The following is a 24,613-nucleotide window of genomic DNA, read 5'->3' as shown; positions in this document are numbered from 1 at the left end:
TGATCCATTCTACTCACTCTTTCAGAATAAAAACCAAGAAATCTTTCCACTGAAGCTAGGCAATTCCTCTTAAGCAAAATAAACCTATTTCCTTTTTGGTGCTGGCTCCCAACCTCTGCACACCTCATACCTGTTAAGATAAAAATGAGTTTCTCCAACTAGGGATTGCAGGACTAAGTTATCACAGGAATAATAATTAAAACAACTACAAAACACAAGGTTTTCCTCTATTACGAACATTCAACACGTGGGAGAAACTTTTTCAAATTTATTGGAGCAGTTAATATGAATTCAGATGATTTTTTTAAACAATTGCTGAAGGCACCCTTCAACTGTCTGCAGCCTGTTCCTGTGCCCGGAGGAAGCTGGCCTTCTTTTGAGCAATACGATCCTTTCTCTGTGCCAATGACATCTTAGGACGGTTCCACCTACAAAAGAAGCAAAAAAGTTAAGTAGAATATAGTAACTTTTTAAAATTTATAGTTTATACTTGTTCATTTCCATCTGTATTGGTAAGAACCTAAATAATCTGCAACTAACTTTGGGTTCAAGGCTGTAAGACATCATATGACGTGCAAAACACTGAATAGGAACACCTTAGATAAAAGGCATTAACAGAATCTGATAGTATCAAAGACTGTAACGTAACTGTAGATGGTGGAATGATTTAGGAAGTGGTGCCAGGACTGTTATTTCGACAGGTGAACAACCGTGGGTATCAGGGACAGTAGTGCATAGCAGATGAGACAAATTGATGTCAAAAACTTTCACCGACGGTCCAAAGGGTAAGATGATGGGTCAGAGCAAGTAGTAAACAGGAAAGTTATCAGAATAAACAAATTTATGGAAAACAGCATCAGGAGTAATCATGTCGAAAGCTTAGGCACCAAAGGGTAGAGGCAGTGATGGGCAACGTTATAAAAAAAATGGAAGTAGATTCATAGTTCTACATCAGAAACAGGACCTTTGGCCCAAGATAACCATCGACACTAATCACATTTGCCTGTGTTTGGCCCACATCCCTCCAAACTTTCTGTCCACATACCTGTCCCAATGGTTTTTTTTAAAATGTCGTATTTGTACCTGCCTCTACCATCTCCTCTGGCTGCCCATTCCACATACCCACCACACTGGAAAAACTTGCCCCTCAGGTCCCTTTTAAATCTTTCCTTGCACGTTAAACCTATTTTAAGATTCTTATTCCCAAATCACATGATGGCCTCATTCTTCCCCTTCTCTCGCCTCCTCCAATCCTAAATCTCCAAGAAACCTGCACCCCTGCAGTTCTGGCCCCACAATCTCAGAATTTAATTCTCACCACCACTGGTGCCCAGACCCTAAATTCTGTAATGCTCTTCCTAAACCTCACCCACCCAACCCCCACCCTTTTTATAACACACTTTAAAACCTCTAACCTTTCTCTCCCAAAACTTTTGTGGTTTGACATCAAATTTTGTTTGCAAGCACCGTGAATTGCAGTAGCATCTGTACCATGTTAAAGCCAGTATATAAATACATTTTTGTTGCTTGCTTACATTGAATTCAGTACTGTGTTTTTGGGATAAGATGAGGAAAGGAGAGGGCAAGCAACTTTGGAAATTCTCCAATCAACAAAACCAGGGTCAGAAAAGAGAACACTGCTGGAAAAGTAGTGGGTATAATTGAATGAAATAATGAACAATACTTTGGATAAACTGGTTCTTCCAAAAAGTGGAATGAGTATGAGCAAGGTGTTGTTCAGGAAACACTGTCCTTCCTACTTAAAGCATAGCTGCACCTTCTAACTCAGATTTGGGATTTATTTTCAACCTGATTTGTCAGTTTGGTTCTCTCCCCATTATTGCCTATTTTCCCTGGCCAGTCATTAAAAGGGCACTCTCTCATGGTTTTCAGGTCTTTCCTCTTGCCCATCCCACTAAAGATGTTGGGATTAACCAGTGTTAAATATATTATTCAAGCCATTAACTTACACCCAAGAATGAACTTTAATTTCACTGCTTTCAATCCCATTAAAATATTGTTTGCTGCGACAGAAATTTAGATTGGAAATATTAATTCTCAGTATTTCAGGATCTGCTGTGAATTTCCAGTTTGCATATATTTAAATAAACACAAACAAGCACTGCAGTTGCCCAATTCATTTATAGTTGTCCAAGAAAATGTGCTTCAAAGTGATTGCTGGAGACCTACCTCTCTTTTTTTAAATGAATCTGCTATACTTGCAAACTATTAGGCTAAAATCCAGGAACTGCTGAGGACCACAGATTCATGTGCAGTAAAAACAAAATTTGCATGTAAACTTTCACTCAACTGAAAAATGTTACTTTTTCCCAAATACCACAGTAGGGTTCATGTAGTCTAGATTACTTTGCAGTGATACAAAAACCAAGATCATACCTGGTTGAAAAATAGATTTTCTTCAATTCATTTAAGGCTAACTATTACATTTTACCAGTTTTGAGAATATCATTAGTGAACGTCGTACCTCTTTTTCTTGACCTCTTTCTTGGGCTTCTTCTCATGAATGGGATTTTCTCGAATAGCAGCATGAGCTTTCTTGTACAAATCCTCTATCTATAAAAATAATGTTTAGAACAGCCCACAATCAGACTTTTACTTCATGAACACTTTGCAAACATATACCATAGCTTTCCCCATATCTTACCAAGTTCTAACCTTGGTATTTAGGCATTTTGTCATCTTAGATATAAAAAAAAACAAGCACAAGGACAGAAAACAGTAAGTGATGGTAACTTTTTTTTAAACATACTGAATGAGATGGTGTTCCCACTGACAGTGCTGGAACCACCCCTTCTTTTCTGAGATGTGGAAGACATGGACAAGTCAGAATCGCACAGCACAGAAACAGGTGCTTTGGCCCACAACGTCCATGCCACCCATGGTACCCATCTATACCAATCCCAGTTACTCACATCAAGTCTGTGGCTTTCTGTGCCTTAGCGACTCAACTACTTATCTAGATGGTTCTTAAATGTGAGATTCTGCGCCTCCACCACCACTTCAGTTCAAGGTAAACTAGATTTGGTGGGGGGGGTGGGTGGGATCCCAAGCATCAGGGAGGCAAATGAAAGGCTGGAAAGTGATGCAGAAATCAGTGACATCAAGTTGAATAGATATGACTGGCAGGAGAATGGCCAGGAGCGAGGAAAGCCTATTGGATTAAATTGCATTTATTTCAATGCAAGAGGTCTGACTGGTAAGGTGGATGAACTTGGGGCTTGGATAGCTACGTGGGACGAGGATATTTTAGCCATTATGGAAACATGGCTAAGGGAGGGACAGGACTGGTAGCTTAATGTTCTGGCGTACAGGTGCTTTAGGTGCGAGAGAGGCAGAGAAAAGAGGGGGAGTTGCATTTTTGATTAAGGGGAGTGTCACAGCAGTAGTCAGAAATGAAATTACTGAAGGATCATCCAGTGAGGCTTTCTGGGTGGAGCTGAGAAATAAGAAGGGGATGATCACATTGTTGGGATTGTACTATAGGCCCCCAAATAGTCAACAGGAATTACAAGTGCGAATATGCAGGGAGATTGTGCGGAGTTGTAAGAATAATGGGGGTGTCATAGTAGGAGATTTTAACTTTCCTAACATAGACTGGGACTGCCATACTGATAAGGGCTTAGATGGGGTGGAACTTGTTAAGTGCATTCAGGAAAGTTTCCTTGGGCAATATATAGAAGGCACTACTAGGGAGAGAGCAAAGTTTGACCTGCTTTTGTATAATAGGGCAGGGCAGTGACTGAGGTGACAGTGGGGGAGCACTTGGGGACCAGTGACCATAGTTCTTTTAGTTTTAAAATATTTATGGAAAGGAACAGAACTGGTCCAGAGGTTCAAGTTCTAAATTCAGGCAAGGCGAATTTTGACTCTATGAGACAGGAGCTTGCAAATGTTGGTTAGAGTAGGTTGTTTGCGGGCAAAGGAACCACAGGCAAGTGGGAGGCTTTTAAAGGTGATACAGTGAGAGCTCAAGGTCTGCATGTTCGTGTTAGAGTGAAGGGCAAGGCTGGTAAGAGTAGGGAACCCTGGACAATGAGTGATATTGAGGGTCTGGCCAGGAAATAGACGACATGGGTCAGGTACAGGCAGCTGGGATCAAGTGAATCCCTGGAGGAGTCCAAGGGATGCAGAACTGTACTCCAGGAGGAAATCAGGAGGCAAAAAGGGGGCACAAGATAGCTTTGACACAGAAGATTCAGGTAAATCCAAAAGAGATTAAGTATATTAAAGTGAAAAAAAAGAGTAACCAGAGAGAGAATAGGGCCTCTCAAAGACCAAAGGGGACACCTTTGTGTGGAGCTGCAGGAGATGGGCAAGGTCCTTAATGAATATTTCTCCTGTTTTTACCATTGAGAAAGACACAAAGACTTCGGAACTTGGAAAAGTAAATGGGGAGGTCTTGGGGACGGTTGGCATTGCAGTAAAGGTGCTGCTGGATGTCTTAAAAGGTATGTAGGTAGAAAAATCTCCAGGGCCTGACCAGGTTTATCCAAGAACACTGTGGGAGGCTAGAGAAGAAATTGCAGGAGCCCTGGCTGATATCTGCATCATCGTTCGCCATGGGTGAGGTGCCGGTAAGAGTGGAGTGTAGCAAATGTTGTGCCTTTATTTAAAAAGGGCGGCAAGAAAAACCTGGGAACTACGGGGCAGTCTAACATCTGTGGCAGGTAAGTTACTGGAGAGGATTCTGAGGGATAAGATACATGTACATCTGGAAAGATGGGTTGATTAGGGTAGTCAGCATGGTTTTGTGCATGGGTGACCAAGAAAGTTGATGAGGGCAGGGTAGTAAACATGGTTTACATGGACTTCAGTAAGGCCTTTGATTGGGTTCCACATTGTAGGCTGCTCTAGAAGGTTAAATTGCATGAATCCATTGTGTTCAATTTTGGTCGCCCTGCTGTAGGAAAGATGTTATTAAACTGGAAAGAGTGCAGACAAGGTTTTCAAGGATGCTGCCAAGACTGGAGGGACTGAGTTTATAGAGAGCGAGGTTGGACAGGATAGGACTTTATTCCTTGGAATGTAGGAAACTGAGAGGTGATCTTATAGAGAGATATAAAATCATGAGGGCCACAGATAGGGTGAATGTACTCAGTCCATCCCCCGCTTCCCCCCCCCCCCACCCCAGAGCTGGGGTATCAAGAACTGGAAGGCATAGATTAAAAGGTGAAAGATTTCAGAGGAACACGAGGGGTAACTTTTTTTACACAGAGTGGTATCTATGTGGAATGAGCTTCCAGAGGAAGTGGTTGAGGCAGGTACAAATAACAACTTGAGTGGGTTGGACAGGTACATGGATTGGAAAGGTTCAGAAGGTTATGAGCTAAAGTGGCAAATGGGACTAGCTTGGATGGAGCATCTTGGTCATCATGGACCAGTTGGGGTGAAGGCCTGTTTCCGTGCTGTATGACTCCGAGGCAGCTCATCACAGATGCCGACCACCCTCGGTATGAAAAAAAACTCCCCCTCACATCCCACCTGAACCTCCCACCTTATACCCATGCCCGCTGTGGGGGAGAAATCTATCCCCCATTCATAATTTTATACACCTCCATCAGGTCTCCACTCATCCTCTTCTTCTCCAGGGAAACAAACAGTCTGCCCAGTCTCTCCTCATAACTGCAATCCAGGCAACATCCTGGTGAATCTCCTCTGCATCCTCTCTAGTGGAATCACACCCTTCCTATCATGTGGTGCCCAGACTGCACACACCACTCCAGGTGTAACCTAATCAATGTTTTGTAAAGATGTAACAGGGCATCCAACTTTTATATTCTATGCCCTGTCCAATGAAGGCAAACATGCCACATGCCTTCTTCACCACCAGATCCACCTGTACTGCTACTTTCAGGGATCTATGGACTTGTACTGCAAGGCCCCTCTGTTCATCAACACTCCCTAGGGCCCTACTGTTTACTGTGTACATCCTGTCTTGTTTGCCTCTGAAAATGCATCATCTCACACACAGGATTAAATTCCATTTGCCATTGCTCCACCCAACTTTCCAGCAGATTTATATCATGCCTTTAACAACCTCTCTCACTATTGGAATACAGTGTAAAGTTTCAAAATTCACCGAAGATCCTAAACTTCAGTGTAGCAAACGGCAAGGATAACATATACCCACTGCAATAGGACAATGACCAATCTACTGCTAGCAGAATGAGCAGACCAGTGGCGGGTGGAATTTAACACACATGTATGAGATGATATCATTTGGCAGAAGGAGCAGGGAGGGGCAACAAAGACTCTATGGCAGTTTGAAAAGGTGCAGGTAAAGAGATTACCTGGGGACTCACTGAGGGTGCAGGACTTGTTGAGAGAACAGACAACAAGAAATAGGAGCAAGAGTAGACCACTGGATTCTCAAGCCTGCCTCACCATTAAATATGATCACAGTTAGATATACATCCTTTGTCTATTCCAGATCTCCAGAGCCCTCAATTCCCTGATTTCTCAAAATTTATCTACCACACTTTAAATGCATCTAATGATCTAGCATCAACAACTCTCTGGGGCAGACAATTCTAGAGATTCATCACCCTCTACAAGATGAAATTTCTACACATCTCTGCTTTAAATGACCAGCCATCATCTTTAACCTATGCCCCCTCATTTTTGCTAGGGGTAGAACCCTGAACATCTCAACATTTACCCTGGCACACAGTTTCTTAGGCTTCATATGTAAGAGATACGAGTACAAAGGTTCCCAAGTAGCGATGGAGATTTAGCAGTGGTTCCAAAGTAGGATCTTAGCCACATTAAGCTGAAGAGACTGGGGTCATCATCCTCTTTATACAGCAAGTGGTAACAACAAGAACTCTCTGCCTACTTAGGTAATGGAAGCCAAGATCAATGACATCAGAACGAAATTGGATAGACAGTTTCAGGGCTACAGTGATAAAGCAGGGAAATTGGATTGATGGGATTGCTTTACAGAGTACCAGTATGAATTTGACAGACTGGATATGTACATTCCATCAAAAGTATTAACACAACACAATTATAGGATCATTCAACCCACAAAATGGAGAAAATTCAATTGTACGGAAAAGTAAAACTTATCCCACCCTCCATTCAACTACAGCAGCAAAAGCTCCTCTTATGCCATCTCTCCACTTGTAGACCAGCTAAACAACTCTGGTTTAGTCCATTTAATTCTTCAACCGAACTGCACTGCAAGTCCCACAAGCTACCATAACTCCAAATTTCCTCACCACATGTGCAGAGCACAACTGTCCAAGACTTAAACAAACCAGAACTGCATAAAATATTCCAAGTGCAGTCTCACCAATGTCTTGTGCATCTATTGTCTCGTCTCTCCAAACCAGCACGAGTTTAATTCTGAGCAAATTACTATTCCAATTCTACAAACCATTGTACTGACAGCAACAACATTGGAACATCATAATATGTACCTTTATTCTATTATACAATCCCTCTAAGCGTAACCTTCTGATAGGTACCACCATTTTCATTCACCACCCCCAACTCTACATCTTCCTGACAGAGCCCAATGCACACTTCGTAAATAACCTATTGCTTACCATGTCAGCTGTGATTCCATGTTTGATGTACTGAGAAAATTGTTTCTTGTAGACATCTTCATCCTCATCTATCAGGTAGCGCATGTACTCCGCTATGTTCAACCCAAAGATGTGCTTACGATGGACTTCAGGATTGAATTCCTTGCTCTCAGAATCATAACCAGGGAATCGCTTGGTGCTGGGAAATTAAATTGTATTAGCATGAGTATTCCACTTACTCTTCTGCTTTGCAAAAGTTAACGCAAGATATCAATCCACTATTGGGAGGAAAATTTACATTGCATCAAGCAAAGACCAACAAATTTCACTCTAAGTTGACTAACACACAGGAATCTTGGAGAGCCCCAATTTGTTTTAGCGCTTTTGGTTCTCTTGTGTTTAAAACAAAAATACCCATTCAAGCTCAGTTGGGTACCCAGAACAAATCCCTGTCACTGCTGCTCTGGAAACCTGGCGTGACCCCTGCTGGACACCCAGCAGCTCTGCGCTCAGAGGTAGGGCTCAGGGTTGCACCTTGGCTGGTATGGCAAGTGTGGCCATTGCTGAGGACTGGTGGCAGCTGCTCCACATGTCACAGGACCACTCATATCCTACAGACTCCCCCACCATCTGCTGGATGTGATGAAAGCTGCTGCCTCTGTTTGGCTGCACTGCTCTCCCCAGCCTGCAGATTTATCAACCATAAGCAGCTCAACTGGTTCGGAAGAACTGGGTAACTAGACAAAAAGAAAGGGAGACAGTAGCTTTCACTGCACCCAAAAGGAGGTAATGAGAGACCACAGCATCCAGGTGGTCTGTCAAACCACATCAGTACCCAGTAGTCAATACCAGTCGGATGCAGTTCCAAATACCTCCTCTCAGCACTGAGCAGCCAAACTGTACCACTTGCTCCAGCCTGTCCAGTATAGGCAACCTCTCAACACTGAGCTGCGAGCAATTCATTGACCTGAGCACATCAGCATGCTGTGGGGACTTGTGCCAGGTTCTCAGCACAGCAGCACTGTCAGTAATGCATCTCTCTAAATTCCATGCTATAATGACTCCCTTCACAGTAGTGTAGCGGTTAGCGCAACGCTATTACAGCACCAGTGATCGGGGTTCGATTCCCGTCACTGTCTGTAAGGAGTTTTTACGTTCTCCTGTGTCTGCGTGGGTTTCCTCCAGGTGCTCCAGTTTCCTCCCACATTGCAAAGACGTACGGGTAGGTTAACTGGGTTTAAAATGGGCGGCGTGGACTCACTGGGCCAGGAGGGCCTGTTACCACGCTGTAAATAAAATTTAAAAATTTAATTTAAATTTAAAAAACTTAAAAGCTCCAACTCCATCAGCTTCTCACATCACATCAGAGTGCTGAGATACCAATATCAACATACTACAAAAAAGTAATCACTCACTTCAAAAAGAAAATTAAGTATTTGAATTGAGTAACAACTTCAAATGGTCAGAGACTAATGACAATTATATTCAGATTAGCTTCTAATGATGTTTTCTGTCCACTACTCGGCACAATCTATCCATTTTTATCCCTGATAAGACTGCATGTAATTGCAGTGGCATGTTCAAGGCAGGAATCAGTAGTTAGGTGTTATTCCCAATGGAACACTTGTTTCACAAATCAGTTCTAACAGTATCTTGGGGTTTACCACGTTTGCTCTTTTCAATGTAATACTGTGATAAATGATGTTGAATTAAAAGCAAAAAATGAAGTGCCACAAATGAAAATCTGAGAATTTCCTCATACCTGTGTGGAATAGACAGGCCACCATCAACTGCACCTTTCAAAGCTCCAAAGACTTTGTTGCCTGTGGTGGTTCTAGCAAGACCAGCATCCAGGTAGCAGGTGAAGACACTGGGTTGTCCATCAATGCTTTCCACATTGTATTCATCACCAGTTGCATCCACCTGACCCTCATAGATTTTGTCCAGCCCAAATTTGTTCAGCAGCTGTTTAAAATAAAATATTTGAGAGACATCCACTTTTAAAAGTAAATCTATTGTTTAAGACCTTGCCTTGTCCAGAAGTGGGCCTACCATCTACAGTACACATTTTGAACAACTAGATTACAAAGATTTTGCGTGAAAGATGGAATTATCAAAATTACGAGTAGTGCAAACATGACACAGTGGGGTAGAGACCTGACTTTTATCGGCACTGTAAATTCTACCAGATCTACAAATCCACAGGGGAATTATGATTTCTTGGCCTATTTGCCTTGGATTATGCAGAAAGGGACACCTTCACCCTCCAAAAGCCTTGGACTGCATAAAGCAGAGTGGGTGCAAGTCCAACACTAAAGCAGAGTCTGGAGATGGGAAAAAAATAGACACTGCATCTGCAGTAGTCAGGTTTAGTGTCAGGCATTTGTTAAATGAGCAAATTGGTCAATTAACATTAAAGCTGGCAGCCCCCTCCTTCCCACACCTCCCTGCCCACCGCCCCCCACCTGCTGCCTCTTGTCAGTCACTTTTCCCAACCTTGCCTTCTGCAGAATTTATGTTTTTCCACAGCGTTACATTAAAACTATTAAGGTTGAGGCCTATGGACATGCAACTTAACCTGTCCCAACACCAACCCCTAATTTTGACTGACTCTGGTCTTCTGTGCAACTCCCAGCCCTATACCTTAACTCCATCTCTGACAGCTGTGCCGTGCCTTTATCTACATACTGGAATTCCTTCCCTAACACCTCCGGCCTGACCACAAACTTGATTTCCATTAAAACTCTTAAATGAAGCCCTTAGTCCCGTCCCCTGCAGCTCCTTGTCTGTATCCACATATTTGATTAACCCATTTCTGAAAAACATGAGAAATTCTTCCACATTGAAAGCACTGCACAAACCCAAAATATTGCTGCCACTGTTACTGGTAGATCAGACGTTTGGCAGTATAAAAAGGTCAGATTTGGTGATGAAAAGCTGTGCATACTAAAACTCTACCGCACAAGCAGAAATTCTCAAATCCACAATAAAACCAACACCCAAAAATTTATATATTTTTTAAAGTTTCAGACAATATGTGCCAACAATAGCTTTTACCGAAGAAATAAATGGATGGTTTATAGAAAAAATCAAAGTACATAACGTGATTTCTGGTATAGTATCCATACTAAGAAAGTTTTAAGTATAAATGATTTCCTCAAAGATAAGTTATTACAAACTAAAGGATTTAAATTATACCAGTGAAAATTAAAGAGACTTCTGAACTTACCCTACGGGCAAGTAGTAGACCAGTGCAATAGGATGCAGCATAGTTTGTAAGTCCAACTTTTATGCCATACTTAGGTAATTCATGGCCATATGCAGCACATACAATTATATCGCCCTCAATCTTTGCATATGCAATCTGTAAAAAACCCAAAATCATTTTGTTCATCAACGCAGAATATAATAAAATTTGCAAACTTCAACAGATTTGAACAAAAACTCCTTCCAACACTGATCAAAAATTATTAATGCAAGGTCTTTACCTGGCATATGATGTCCCGGTTGGTGAATCGTACAATCATCCGGTACTTGGGAGTATTGTACTTGTTCTTATCTTGCACCACCAATCGTTTTCGTGCAAAGTAATCAGTCTTTCCCTCTGGAAATAGGAGATAGAATATTTAGATAATATCCTACCAATGACCAACAGATCTCAGTACATTAAAGGACAGCTTTGGAAAAACTTGCCTCTCCTCCTCCTAAACTTCACTTGGTATCTCTTGAAGTATGCCTTGCTCTTCACGACTTTAACGAATCCCTACGTTAGAGGGAAAAGAACAATGTGTAAAAACAAAATCCAAGTGAACGTGACCAAAAATCAAAATTTAAACCCTCCCAGATAAGAACTGTGTAAAATGGATTCAAACGATCCAAATTTAACCTAACTATAACACTTTGTAGCCTTTTCACATACCTGCACCATGGCCTTTATTTGAGAATTGAATTAACTGCCCACACCTCAGCCCATCTGATACCAACATCCTCATTCATGTTTGTTAGTCGCATCTAGTTTTGACAATTTAAAAAAAACTCCTGGTCTAAGGCTCCTTTGCTCTACTGCACCATAAGGAAACCCCTGTCCTCATTTGCACCGAATTCTATTCACAGATTACCCATGTGCTTGGTACACTGGCTCTCAATTAAGATACAGCACATCAATTTTAAAAACCTCATGCACATTTTGAATTCTCCCTTATTTCTGCAAAACCCTGTTCAACCACCAGACACAGGTACTGCAACCAACATTTGGCCTCTTCTACGTTTAAACGATCCAACACTGGCAGCCATGCTTTCAACCTCCCTAGTGCTTTAGAATTTCCTCCTTTAAAACACTGGTCAAAAATCTCTCTCCCTGACCAAGCCTTTGCTATATCTCCCCATACCTCACGTGGTTTGACATTTTTTGGGGGCCATTAGCTGCTGCATCCACACAAGCTGCTGTTACAGCAGGCCTACACGTTTATCTCCTGGGTTTAAAAAAAGTACATAATTCAAAGGGCGACGACAAGACCGTAATCAAGCCCGTCAACTGGAAGAGTTTAACTGCGGGTAGAGTTGGCAACAGTGGCTCAACCCGAGCATCAACTCGCAGGCAAGAGCCCGGGGCCTGCATCCAGCAGGGCGCCAGCGTCGTCCGCACAGTAAAATAATTTAACCCAGCGCTGAATGAATCACCGGCAGGGACAAGAACAACATGCATCGGTGCTGCGAGCGGCACCGAGCCCGGGCTACCGGGCGGCGCTGCGTCTCCCCGCCGGCCGCAATGGCCACGTTGGAGGAGCCGCATCGGCCGCCGGCGCCTCTTCACCCCCCCCCCCCCCACCACCGACAATCTAACGCCATCCTGCGCCGCACAACCCGCCGCCCGCTCTCTGATGCCCCCGGGGGATGGGGGCGGAGGTCTGCCACCAGTGTGGAGGGTCATTTCGGCGGCGCACCCACCATTTCGAGCGGATTTCAGCCCCGATCACCCGGGACCCAGGCGGATTTCTCGGGCCGCCGACGTCCGCCCCAGTGGGAAAAAAGGCCGCTCATACTGCGCATGCGCGATACATAGGCGGCCGGAGGTGGGAGGGGCGGGGAAACTTGTGTCGGGAGCAACCCGGGCGCTGCCGAGTCTGCGCCGGCACACCACAGCGCCCCCTGCCGTGCGGGAGGAGGGGCTCGCCAGCAGCTCATTGAACATCAACCTGCAACACTGTGACCACTCCGATCACTTTGCACTAAAATGAGCTTTCTTTGTTGTTCTAACTGTATGTTTTTTTTCCTTGTAAAAGTTGTTTATAATTTATGTTTAAGGACAGAGAAACGTAAAGCACAGGAACAGGCTTTTCGGCCCACAATGTCTGTGCCAACCATGATGCAGAATTAAACCAATCCCGCCTGCCTACACGTGATCCGTCTCCCTACGTTCCCTGCCTGTTCATGTGTCTGTCGAAATGCTTCTTAAAAGTTGCTATCATATCTGCTTCACCTCCCCGGCAGCTCGTTCCATATAGAACAGAGAACAGGACAGCACAGTACAGGCCCTTTGGCCCACAATGTTGTTCCAATCTATTTAAACACCTACTCCATCATCTAACTTTCCTCCTACACAGCTCATAACCCTCCATTTTCTATCATCCATGTGCCTATCTAAGAGTCTCTTAAATGTCCCTACTGTATCAGCCTCTACCACCACCCCCAGCAGTGCATTCCAAGCACCCACCACTCTCTGTGCAAAAAACCTACCTCTGACATCTCCCCTAAATTTTCCTCCTCTGACTTTAAACTGATGTCCTCTGGTACCGGCCATTGCCGCCGTGGTGAAAAGGTGCTGGCTGTCCACTCTATCTATGTCCCTCAATCTTATACACCTCTATCAAGTCGCCTCTCATCCTGCATCGCTTCAAAGAGAAAAGACCTAAGTCACTCATTCTTTCCTCATAAGACATGTTCTCCAATCCAGGCAGCATCTTGGTAAATCTCCTCTGCACCCTCTCTGAAGCTTCCACATCCTTCCTATAATGAGGTGACCAGAATTGAACATAATACTCCAAGTGTGGTCTAACCAGAGTTTTATAGAGCTGCAACATTACCTTGTGGCTCTTGAACTGAATCCCCTAACTCAATCCACCATACGCCGCCTTAACCACACTTATCAACTTGCATGGCAACTTTGAGGGATCGATATACTTGGACCCCAAGATCCCCCATTCCTCCACACTGCTAAGAATCCTGCCATTAACCTGGTACTCTGCCTTCATTCTTCCAAAGTGTATCGCTTCACTCTTTTCCAGATTGAACTCCATCTGCTACTTCTCTGCCCAACTCTGCATCCTGTCTATATCCTGATACGATAATCTTCTACACCATCCACAACACCTCCAACCTTCATGATGTCTGCCTAATACACCCGTCCACTTTCTTATTCAAGTCATTTATAAAAATCACAAAGAGCAGGGGTCCCAGAACAGATCCCTGCAGAACACCACAAGTCACCAACCACCAGGCAGAATACTACCATCCTCTGCCTTCTGTGGGCAAGCCAATTCCAAATCCATGCAGCCAAGACTCCATGGATCCCATGCCTCATGACTTTCCAGATGAGTCTACCAGGGGAACCTTGTCAAAAGCCTTACTAAAGTCCATATACACCACATCCACCACTCCAGTATGGCCTATCCTCCAGTTGGCCTGTCCACATCCTGTGTCAGGAATTCTTCCTGGACAGGCCAAACAAATTCTGCCTCATCTAAACTTTTTGCACTACGAAGGTGCCAATTAATATTGAGGAAGTTGAAGTCTTCCATGACAACAACCCCGTTATTTTTGCACCTTTCCAAATTCTGCCTACTTATCTGCTCCTCAGTATCCCGGTAGCTATTGGGGGGCCTATAGAATACTCCCAATAGAGTGATTGCTCCCTTCCTGTTTCTGACTTTCACCCACACTGACTCAGTAGACAATCCCTCCATGATGTCCTCCCTTTCTGCAGCTGTGATACTATCCTTGATTAGCAATGCCACTCTCTCTCCCTCTTTTACCTCCCTCCCCATCCCTTTTGAAACATCTAAACCCCAGAACATTAATTTATGTTTGTGGTTTTCTCTTGAATGCTGCTTATATGATGCTATGTGTCTGTTTAGCAACACTATGACCACTCTTATCACTTTGCACTAAAATGGACTTTCTTTTTGTTCTGATCGTGTTTTCTCTTGTAAAAATTGTGTATAATTTGACACAAAGGTTGGTTGTGTTGTGGATAGTGTAGAGGATTATCAAAGATTGCAGAGGGACATTGATAGGATGCAGAGCTGGGCTGACAAGTGGCAGATGGAGTTCAATCCGGAGAAGTGTGAGGTGGTACACCTTGGAAGGACAAACCCCAAGGTGTAGTACAAAATTAATGGCGGGATTCTGGGTAGCTTGGAGGAGCAGAGGGATCTGGGGGTTCATACCCACAGATCCCCGAAAGTTGCCTCACAGGTGGATAGGATAGTTAAGAAAGCTTATGGGATGTTAGCATTCATAAGTCATGGGATCGAGCTTAAGAGCCGCGAGGTAATGATGCAGCTCTACAAAACTCTGGTTAGACCACACTTGGACCACTGTTTCCAGTTCTGGTCGCCTATTATGGGAAGGATGTGGAAGCGTTGGAAAGGGTGCAGAGGAGATTTACCAGGATGCTGCCTGGTTTAGAGAGGATGCATTATGAGGAGAGACTAAGGGAGCTAGGGCTTTACTCTTTGAAGAGAAGGAGGATGAGAGGAGACATGATAGAGATGTACAAAATATTAAGAGGAACAGACAGAGTGGACAGCCAGCGCCTCTTTCCCAGGGCACCAATGGTCAATACAAGAGGCCATGGCTTTAAAGTAATGGGTGGGAAGTTCAAGGGAGATATCAGAGGGAGGTTTTTTACCCAGAGAGTGGTTGGGGCATGGAATGCGCTGCCTGGGGCAGTGGTGGAGGCGGGTATTTTGGTCAAATTCAAGAGATTGTTAGATAAGCATACGGAGGAATTTAAAACAGGGGGATATGTGGGAGGAAGAGGTTAGATAGTCTTAGGCGAGGTTTAAAGGTCGGCACAGCATGGTGGGCCGAAGGGCCTGTATTGTGCTGTACTGTTCTATGGTTCTATGAATTTGTGTTAACTTTATGTTTTACCTGTGAATACTGCTTGTATAATGCCATGTACCTGTGATGCTGCTGCAAGTAAGCTTTTCATTGCACCTATGCACACATGTACTTGTGCACATGACAATAAACTTGAGTTTGACTTTGACTTTTACTCAAACCCCCTGCCACCCCCAACCCCATTAACTCTTTCTCCAGCTGCTGTAGAAGAAGGCACAAGAGACTGCAGATGTTGGAATCCGGAGCAACTCACAAAAAGAAAGTACGTGTCAAGAATATAAGTAACTAGGAGCAGGCGCAGGCCACCTGGCCACACAAACCTGCCCTGCCATTCAATATGATCATGGCTGATCTACACCGACCTCATCTCCTGTGCCATTTCCCCATTATCCACAATCTTTCAAATGTTAATCTTTCCCGACCTAATTATGTTCTGACCTCCACCGCTCTCTGCAGCAGAGAATTCCAGAGATTCCCTCCAAAGGAGACACTGCAGATGCTGGAATCTGGAGCAACACACACAAAAAGCTGGAGGAACTCAGCAGGTCGAGCAGCATCAATGGGGAGAAATGGACAGTCAATATTTCTGGTCAATATCCTTCATCTGGACTGATGAAGGGTCTTGATCCGAAAAGTCGACTGTCCATTTCCCTCCACAGATGCTGCTCAACCCGTTCTATTCCTCCAGCTTTTTGTGTGAGGTCAAGGATGACGTCAGACAGGGACACAAGAGACTGCAGACGCTGGAATTGGAAGCAACAAACAATCTGTTGGAGGAACTCAGGGGGTCGAGCGGCGTCTGTGGGGGAGATGACCTTATAGATGTGTATAAAATCATGAAGACAGAATCAGAATCAGGTTTATTATCACTGACATATGTCATGAAATTTGTTGTTTTGTGGCAGCAGTACAGTGCAAGACATAAAAATTACTATAAATTACAAAAATAAATAAATAATGCAAAAGAGGAATAACGAGGTGGTGTTCATGGACCGTTCAGAAATCTGATGGCGGAGGGGAAGAAGTTGTTCCTGAAACATCGAGTGTGGGTCTTCAGGCTCCTGTACCTGCTCCCCGATGGTAATAACATGAATAGGGCATGTCCCGGATGTGAGGGTCCTTAATTATGGATGCTGCCTTCTTGAGGCATGGCCTCTTGAAGATGTCCTCGATGGTGGGGAGGGTTGTGCCCGTGATGGAGCTGGCTGAGTCTACAACCCTCTGCAGCCTCTTTCAACCCTGCACATTGGAGCCTCCATGCCAGGTGGTGATGCAACCAGTCAGAATGCTCTCCACCATACATCTGTAGAAATTTGCAAGAGTCTTTGGTGACATACTAAATCTCCTCAAACTCCTAATGAAGTAGAGGCACTGGCATGCCTTCTTCCTGATTGCATTAATGTGTTGGGCCCAAGATATATCCTCTAAGATGTTGATACCCAGGAACTTGAAGCTGCTCACCCTTTCCACCGCTGACCCCACAATGAAGACTGGTGTGTGTTCTCCTAATTTCCCCTTCCTGAATTCCACAATCAGTTCCTTGGTCTTGCTGATGTTAAGTGCGAGGTTGTTGTTGTAACACCATTCAACCAGCCGATCTATCTCACTCCTGTACGCCTCCTCAATTCCATCTGAGATTCTGCCAACAACTGTGGTGTCATCGGCAAATTTAGAGGTGGTGTTTGAGCTGTGCCTAGCGACACAGTCATGAGTGTAGAGAGAGTAGAGCAGTAGGCTAAGCACGCATCCTTGAGGTGCGCCTGTGTTGATTGTCAGTGAGGAGGAGATGTTACTCCCAATCTGCGCTGACTGTGGTCTCCCAATGAGGAAGTCGGGGATCCAGTTGCAGAGGGAGGTACAGAGGCCCAGGTTTTGAAGATTGTTTATTAGTACTGAGAGAATGATGGTGTTGAACATTGAGCTGTAATCGATAAACAGCAGCCCGATGTATGTTTTGCTGTTGTCTAGGTGCTCCAAAGCTGAGTGGCGAGCCAGTGAGATCGCGTCTGCTGTAGACCTGTTGTGGCGTTAGATAAGGTGGATGATCACAGTCTTTTCCCAGGGTAGGGGTCACCCTGTTATAAGAAAGACATCATTAAACTGGAAAGAGTGCAGAGATGATTTACGAGGATGCTGCCAGGACTCAAGGGTCTGAGTAATCGGGAGAGGTTTGGCAGGCTAGAACTTTATTCCTTAACTTTATAGAGGTATATAAAATCATAAGGGCATGGATAGGGTGAACGCACATCGTCTTTTTCCTAGGGAAGGGGAACTAAAAACAATTACTGTTTAAAGGATATTAAGACAGGTACTTGGATAGAAAAGCTTTAGATAGATATGGGTGAAATGCAGGCAAGTGGGACCAGCTGGGATAGACAACTTGGTCAGTATGGACAAGTTGGGCCGAAGGGCCTGTTTCCATGCTGTATGAATCTGAAAGAAATTATTGACATTTTGGATTGAAACCCTTCATCGGGACTGAGAGTGGAGAAGGAAGATGGCCAGGAGAAAGGTAGACCCGTGGGAGAAGGGGAAGGTGAAAGTGAAGACAGCTCAGAGGGCGAACACAAAGGAACACAAAGGCTGATTCCACCACTAGTCAGTCCAGCAGGTAGTTATTTAGGCAAATGATGTAGTAAAGCCACACCTGGAATACCGTGCACAGTTTTGGTCCCCTTACCTAAAATAGATATAGTTGTCTAAAGGAGAGTCACCAGGCTAATTCCTGGGTTGTTCTACCAAGAGACACCACAAAATATGGGCCAGCCATTTAAAACTGGGGTGCAGAAGAATTTCTTCTCCCAATGGGGAGGGAATCTCTGGAATTCTCTGCCCCAGGGAGTGGTGGTGGTCAGATCATGAGATGTATTTAGGTGGGGATAGATAAATATGTGAAAGATCGAGGAACTGTGGATAATGAGGAACTGGCACAGGAGACGAGGTCAGTATAGGTCGGGCATGATCACATTGAATGCTGGGGCAGGCTTGAGGGGCCTGGTGGGTGGCCTGCTCCTGCTCCTATTTTCTTGCATTCTTGTCATATACTTCCTTTAAATTTTTATCCTGGATATTATACTTCATCTTTCTCTGTGGATAAATAATAACATCAAAGTAAAAGAATTTAGCATATTTATCATATAGAAATTATTTTATGATGTTTAGAAGTGATATATAACGATAACTAACTTTGAAATTTCCTATAATGAGGGTCTGAGACAGTTTTCTAACTCTATTGATCTTAGAATCAATGTCATTTCCCTGCTACATATCAAGCTGTTTTCCGTTATGATGTAGTTGCGTTTATAGTTAAACAACCTTATTATTTGAAATAGAAACAGACAAAGCTGGAAATACTATCTGAATAGCTTGTCCTTCTATAACTTGGGACAGCAACTAATATTTATTTCACTTGGGTGAAAGTCAATCATGGAACACTTGTGGATTGTATTCTCTTTCCCTGCCACCCCTACACATCTTTCCTATGTGTCTTGTTGAACAGGACTGTTTGCAGCATTGATTTTCTATTTGACTCTTAGCATATGACTTCTCCATTATGAATACTACTTTCTATTTCTATGATATTAGCCATCTCTGCCCCTGCCTCCATCCCTTCTGCTGATGAAATCTTCATCCATGCTTCTGTTACTGCTGCTGGACTCAACTATTCCAATCCTCACAAAATTAAAACAACTACAGATGCTGGAAGTCTGAAATAAAAAGAGAAAATGCTAGAAACACTCAGTGGGTCAGGCAGCAGGCACAGTAGTGTAGCGGTTAGCATAACGCTATTACAGGGCCAGCAGCCTGGGTTCAATTCCAGCCACTGTCTGTAAGGAGTTTGTATGTTCTCTCTGTGTCTGCGTGGGCTTCCTCCAGGTGCTCTGGTTTCCTCCCACATTCCAAAGACATACAGGTTAGGAAGTTGTGGGCATGCTATGCTGGTGCCAGAAGTGTGGCGACACTTGTGGGCTGCCCCCAGAACATTCTATGCAAAAGATGCATTTCACTGTGTGTTTCGATGTACATGTGACTAATAAAGATATCTTATCTGTGGATAACATTTCAAATCTGAGACACTTTATTTCTCTTTCCACACATGCTGCCTGATCTACTGAATCTACTGACTCGGGCTTCGGTTCGGAGGACTTCGGAGCAGCTAAGTGTTTTCTCTGTTTATCACTTTTATTAGGGTTTTTGGGTGTAAGGGTTAGTTTTTGTTAGGGTTTTTAGTGTAAGGTTTAGATTTTTTAATAAGTTTTTTAAGTAGTCGAGTGGGGGCTGGACTGCGCAGGCGTGGCGCGGGCAGCTTAAAAAGCAAACAGCCTAGAGAGCGGGCAGCATCGGAGCGGGCAGCGGAGTGAGTGGCAGCAGAGTGTTCTGGGCTTTGGCTCAAGGGTCTTCGGCGTGAAGGGGCAAGGAGGGTAAGTAGCTGGTAAGTAGGTAAAGGCAAGGTTTAGCTTTTGGTCATTATAGATTTGTAGGTGGGAGTACCTAGGGGAAAAAAAAAGGTAGTCAGATGGAGGACATGGTGGTGTGCTGCAGCTGTTTGATGTGGGAACTCGTGGACCCTGCTGCGGTCCAAGATGGCCACATCTGCAGTAAGTGCTTGAGGCTGGACGAACTTCGGCTCAGAGTTGATGAGCTGGAGTCGCAGCTACAAACACTGCGCAGCATAAGGGAGGGAGAGAGTTATGTAGACACGGTGCATCAGGTGACAGTCACCCCCCTTAGGGTAGGTACATCTGAGGTTCAGGAGGCAGATAGAATGGTGACGGTCAGGGGAGGGAAGAGGAAGAAGAAGTCAGGCAGGCAGACAGGACAGAGAGCCCCGGAGGCTGTTCCCCTCAGTAACAAGTTTTCTGCCTTGGAAGCTGTTGAGGGGGATGACCTGCAGGGGCCTAGCTGCAGTTACCGGGTCTCTGGCACTGGGACTGGTACTGCTGCTCAGAAGGGAAGGGTGGGAAAGAGACATGCGGTAGTGATAGGGGACTCGATAGTCAGGGAAACAGACAGGAGGTTCTGTGGCAGTGAGCATGAATCCCGGATGGTATGTTGCCTCCCAGGTGCCAGGGTCCGGGATGTCACTGATCGGGTCCACAAAATTCTTGAGTAGGAGGGAGAGCAGCCAGAAGTTGTGGTCCATATTGGCACCAATGACATAGGTAGGAAGGGGGATGAGGTCCTGAAGAGTGAGTTCAGGGACCTAGGCAGAAAATTGAGGAACAGGACCTCAAGGGTAGCAATCTCGGGATTGCTGCCAGTGCCACGTGATAGTGAAGGTAGGAAGAGGAGGAGGTGTGGCTGAGAAGTTGGTGCAGGCTGTGGCTGTGCAGATAAATGTGTGGCTGAGAAGTTGGTGCAGGAGGGAGGGTTTTAGATTTCAGGATCATTGGGATCTCTTCTCGGGAAGGTGGGACCTGTACAGAGAGGACGGGTTACACCCAAACCAGAAGGGGGCCAATATCCTTGCGGCGAGATTTGCTAGGGTGGTACAGGAGGGTTTAAACTAGTTTGTGAGGGGGAAGGGAACCGGAGGAGTAGGTCAGAGGAAGAAGGGAATGGGGAAAAGTTAGATCAAACAGGTAGAGAGGCTTTGGGGAAGGAGAAGCAGAATACAGGCTGTAAAAGTAGTAAGGTAGATGGACTGAAGTGTGTTTACTTAAATGCAAGAAGTGTCAGGAATAAGGGGGATGAACTGAGGGCTTGGATAAGTATGGGGGACTATGATATCGTGGCTATTACTGAGACGTGGCTGACGTCAGGAGAGGAGTGGATATTGAATATTCCTGGTTTTCGGTGTTTTAAGAGGGATAGGGAAGGGGGGAGAAGAGGTGGAGGGGTGGCGATACTGGTCAGGGACACTGTTACGGCTGTGGAAAAGATGGATGTTGTAGAAGGATCATCTCTAGAGTCCGTATGGGTGGAGTTAAGGAACAAGAAAGGAGCAGTTACTCTACTAGGAGTATTCTATAGGCCCCCCAGTAGCAGTAGAGATATAGAGGAGCAGATTGGCGGGCAGTGTTTGGAGAGAAGCAGAAATAACAGGGTTATTATAATGGGAGGCTTCAACTTCCCAAATATAGACTGGAACCTGCTTAGTGCCAAAGGTTTAGATGGGACGGAATTTGTTAAATGTGTCCAGGAGGGATTCCTGACGCAGTATGTTGACAGGCCGACTAGAGGGACTGCCATGTTAAATCTAGTTTTAGGAAATGAACCGGGACAGGTGAAGGATCTATTGGTGGGTGAGCATTTGGGGGACAGTGACCATTGCTCCATAACCTTTAAAATTGTCATGGACAGGGACAGGTGCAGAGAGGACAAGAGGTTTTTCAATTGGGGAAGGGCTAACTACGAGGCTGTAAGGAGAGAACTTGGGAGTGTAAATTGGGATGTCCTTTTTGAAGGAAAATGTACCATGGGGATGTGGTCAATATTCAGGGATCTTTTGCAGGATGTTAGGGATAAATATGTCCCGGTGAGGCAGAGAAGGAATGGCAGGGTGAAGGAACCGTGGGTGACGAGAGAGGTGGAACGACTTGTTAGGGAGAAGAAGGTAGCATACGTGAGGTATAAGCAGCAAGGTTCAGACAGGACCCGTGAGGAATATAGGGTAGTGAGGAAGGAACTTAAGAAAGGGCTGAGGAGAGCTAGAAGGGGACATGAAAAGGCTTTGGCTAGTAGGGTTAAGGAAAATCCCAAGGCCTTTTTCAAGTACGTGAAGGGTAGGAGGATGGCTAGGGTAAAGGTAGGTCCGATTAAGGACAAAGGTGGGAGAATTTGCCTGGAGGCGGCAGAAGTGGGAGAAGTTCTGAATGAGTACTTCTCTTCGGTATTCACCAGGGAGAGGGGTCTTGATGATGCGGAAGGGAGTGCTGGTAGGGGTAATATTCTCGAGGTTGTTGATATCAAGAGAGAGGATGTGTTGAAGTTGTTAAATAATATTAAGACAGATAAATCTCCGGGGCCTGACGGGATTTTCCCCAGGCTGCTTCGAGAGGCTAGGGAGGAGATTGCTGAACCGCTGGTAAGGATCTTTGAGTCCTCGTTGTCTACGGGGGTGGTGCCGGAGGATTGGAGGGTTGCGAATGTGGTCCCCTTGTTCAAAAAAGGTAATAGGGATAGGCCAGGGAATTATAGACCGGTGAGTCTCACGTCTGTGGTGGGTAAGCTGTTAGAAAGGATTCTAAGGGATAGGATTATGAACACCTTGAGAATCATGGACTGATTAGGGACAGCCAGCATGGCTTTGTGAAGGGAAGATCTTGCCTCACAAGCCTGATAGAGTTCTTTGAGGAGGTGACCAGGAAGATTGATGAGGGCAGTGTGGTGGATGTGGTTTACATGGATTTTAGTAAGGCATTTGATAAGGTTCCTCATGGTAGGCTTCTTCAGAAGGTCAGAGGCCAAGGGATCCAAGGAAGCTTGGCTGTGTGGATTAGGAATTGGCTTGCATGTAGAAAGCAGAGGGTTGTGGTGGAAGGAGTGCCCTCGGATTGGAAGGCAGTGACTAGTGGTGTCCCGCAGGGATCGGTTCTGGGACCTCTACTTTTTGTGATATTTATAGATGACTTAGATGAGAGGGTGGAGGGCTGGGTTAGTAAGTTTGCAGACGACACTAAGATAGGCGGTGTTGTGGATAGTGTGGAGGGCTGTTGGAGCTTACAGAGGGATATTGATAGGATGCAGAGCTGGGCTGACAAGTGGCAGATGGAGTTCAATCCGGAGAAGTGTGAGGTGGTACACTTTGGAAGGACAAACTCCAGGGCAGAGTACAGGGTAAACGGCAAGGTACTTGGCAGTGTGGAGGAGCAGAGGGATCTGGGGGTTCATATTCACAGTTCATTGAAAGTTGCCTCACAGGTGGAAAGAGCAGTTAAGAAGGCCAATGGGATGTTGGCTTTCATAAATCGCGGGATTGAGTTTAAGAGCCGCGAGATTATGATGCAGCTTTACAAAACTCTAGTTAGGCCACACTTAGAGGACTGTGTTCAGTTCTGGTCGCCTCATTATAGGAAGGATGTGGAGGCGTTGGAGAGGGTGCAGAGGAGATTTACCAGGATGCTGCCTGGATTGGAGAGTATTGAATATGAGGAGAGGCTTAAGGTGCTAGGGCTTTATTCACTGGAAAGGAGGAGGATGAGAGGAGACATGATAGAGGTATATAAAATATTGAGAGGAATAGATAGAGTTGACAGTCAGCGCCTCCTTCCCAGGGCACCAATGCTCAAGACGAGAGGTCATGGCTTTAAGGTTATGGGTGGGAGGTTCAGGGGAGGTGTCAGAGGGAGGTTTTTCACCCAAAGAGTGGTTGGTGCATGGAATGCACTGCCTGGGGTGGTGGTGGAGGCAGATACATTGAACAGGTTCAAGAGCTTGTTGGATAGGCATATGGAGGAACGTGAGATAGAGGGATATGCGGGAGGAAGGGGTTAGATAGTGTGAGGGTGGTCTGATGGACGGCACGACATGGTGGGCCGAAGGGCCTGTTTTGTGCTGTATGGTTCTATGGTTCTATGGTTCTGGTTATTCCAAACACATGCTGCTTGATCTCCCATCATACACACTCTGTAAACAAACAAGGGGACCAGTTTAAGAAATGTGAGTTAAAATAGTAATTAAAGTTATGGAAGATAAAAGACACTTAAGACAGAGTCTCCATGAAGAATCCAATTTTAAAAATCTGTAAGATTGATGAATTGGTGGTACAGTGGATAGTGACGAAGGTTGTCATTGGTTTCAAGGAGGCATTGATCAACAGGGCAGAGGAATGGCAGATGGAACATAACTGAGACAAGTGCGAAGTGGTGCACTTTAGGAAGTTAAATCAGGACAGGACATACACAGTGAATGGCAGGGCCCTGGGGAATGTTGCTGACCAGAGAGACTTAGGGGTACAAGTACGTAGTTCTCTGAAAGTGGTGACAAGTAGACAGGGT

At 44.9% G+C, this 24,613-nt stretch overlaps 1 protein-coding gene across 1 annotated transcript; it reads right to left on the bottom strand.

Annotated features, from left to right (window-relative positions):
* Window positions 1–253: 253 nt before the first annotated feature.
* LOC127568099 (60S ribosomal protein L5) lies at window positions 254–12,633 on the bottom strand. The gene is made up of 8 exons (XM_052011409.1): window positions 12,498–12,633; window positions 11,244–11,313; window positions 11,039–11,154; window positions 10,780–10,914; window positions 9,313–9,515; window positions 7,572–7,749; window positions 2,486–2,574; window positions 254–428 (listed from the first exon to the last, which is right to left on the bottom strand). The coding sequence occupies exons 1-8, from the start codon at window positions 12,498–12,500 to the stop codon at window positions 329–331; spliced, it is 894 nt and encodes a 297-aa protein (XP_051867369.1). The 5' UTR covers window positions 12,501–12,633; the 3' UTR covers window positions 254–328.
* Window positions 12,634–24,613: the final 11,980 nt, after the last annotated feature.

The sequence above is a fragment of the Pristis pectinata genome, chromosome 3 (assembly GCF_009764475.1).
Source record: "Pristis pectinata isolate sPriPec2 chromosome 3, sPriPec2.1.pri, whole genome shotgun sequence".
Lineage (NCBI taxonomy): Eukaryota > Metazoa > Chordata > Chondrichthyes > Rhinopristiformes > Pristidae > Pristis > Pristis pectinata.
Note: the sequence above shows the minus strand (reverse complement) of the source record. Positions and strands in the feature narration are given on the sequence as shown.